Source organism: Charadrius vociferus, unplaced genomic scaffold (genome assembly GCF_000708025.1).
Source record: "Charadrius vociferus isolate BGI_N301 unplaced genomic scaffold, ASM70802v2 scaffold904, whole genome shotgun sequence".
In the NCBI taxonomy this organism is placed as follows: Eukaryota; Metazoa; Chordata; class Aves; order Charadriiformes; family Charadriidae; genus Charadrius; species Charadrius vociferus.
Genome location: NW_009647950.1, coordinates 1 through 762, shown reverse-complemented (window position 1 = coordinate 762; position 762 = coordinate 1). Strand labels below are relative to the sequence as shown.

The following is a 762-nucleotide window of genomic DNA, read 5'->3' as shown; positions in this document are numbered from 1 at the left end:
GTGGACCCCAACTCCTACAGCCCCACCACACCGTGGTGGTCACCCCAACTCCTACAGCCCCACCAGACCATGGTGGTGGACCCCAACTCCTACAGCCCCTCCACACCGTGGTGGTCACCCCCACCTACATCCCCACCACACGGTGGTGGACCCCAACTCCTACAGCCCCTCCACACCGTGGTGGTCACCCCCACCTACATCCCCACCAGACCATGGTGGACCCCAACTCCTACAGCCCCACCAGACCATGGTGGTGGACCCCAACTCCTACAGCCCCTCCACACCGTGGTGGTCACCCCCACCTACATCCCCACCAGACCATTGTGGACCCCAACTCCTACAGCCCCACCAGACCACGGCGGTCCCCCCCCCACCTACCTCCGGTGGCCCCCACGAAGCCCTCCAAGGCACACATGTGCTTGCCGAAGACGAAGTAACCCTGGGAGCTGGAGACGAAGACGGTGAAGACGCTGAAGATGCAGGAGATGAAACCGCTGAAGGAGATGTTCACCAGGATGTAGTTGAGGGGTTGCCTCAGCTTCTTGTACTTGACGGTGACCACCAAGACGATGGCGTTGAGGGGGGTGCCCACCAAAAAAACGAAACCCATGAAGACGGTCTGCAGGTAGAAAGCCCACAACGGGGCGATGTGATATTGGGGTCCGTCCCAGGGTCCCACCGAAGACTCGTTCTTGAAGAGGTAGAACTCCTCTTCGCCCGACATGGTGGAATGAGGGGTTACGGGAGAAGAGACGGCCAAAA

At 60.6% G+C, this 762-nt stretch overlaps 1 protein-coding gene across 1 annotated transcript in view; it reads right to left on the bottom strand.

The window, feature by feature from the left end:
* OPN1SW (opsin 1 (cone pigments), short-wave-sensitive) overlaps window positions 1–724 on the bottom strand; it is a gene marked incomplete at its 3' end in the record, with an annotated part of 5,186 nt that extends 4,462 nt beyond the window's left edge. The window contains exon 1 of the mRNA XM_009883295.1: window positions 350–724. Within this exon, the coding sequence (XP_009881597.1) occupies window positions 350–724 (375 nt within the window). The remainder of the gene's footprint in view (window positions 1–349) is intronic.
* Window positions 725–762: the final 38 nt, after the last annotated feature.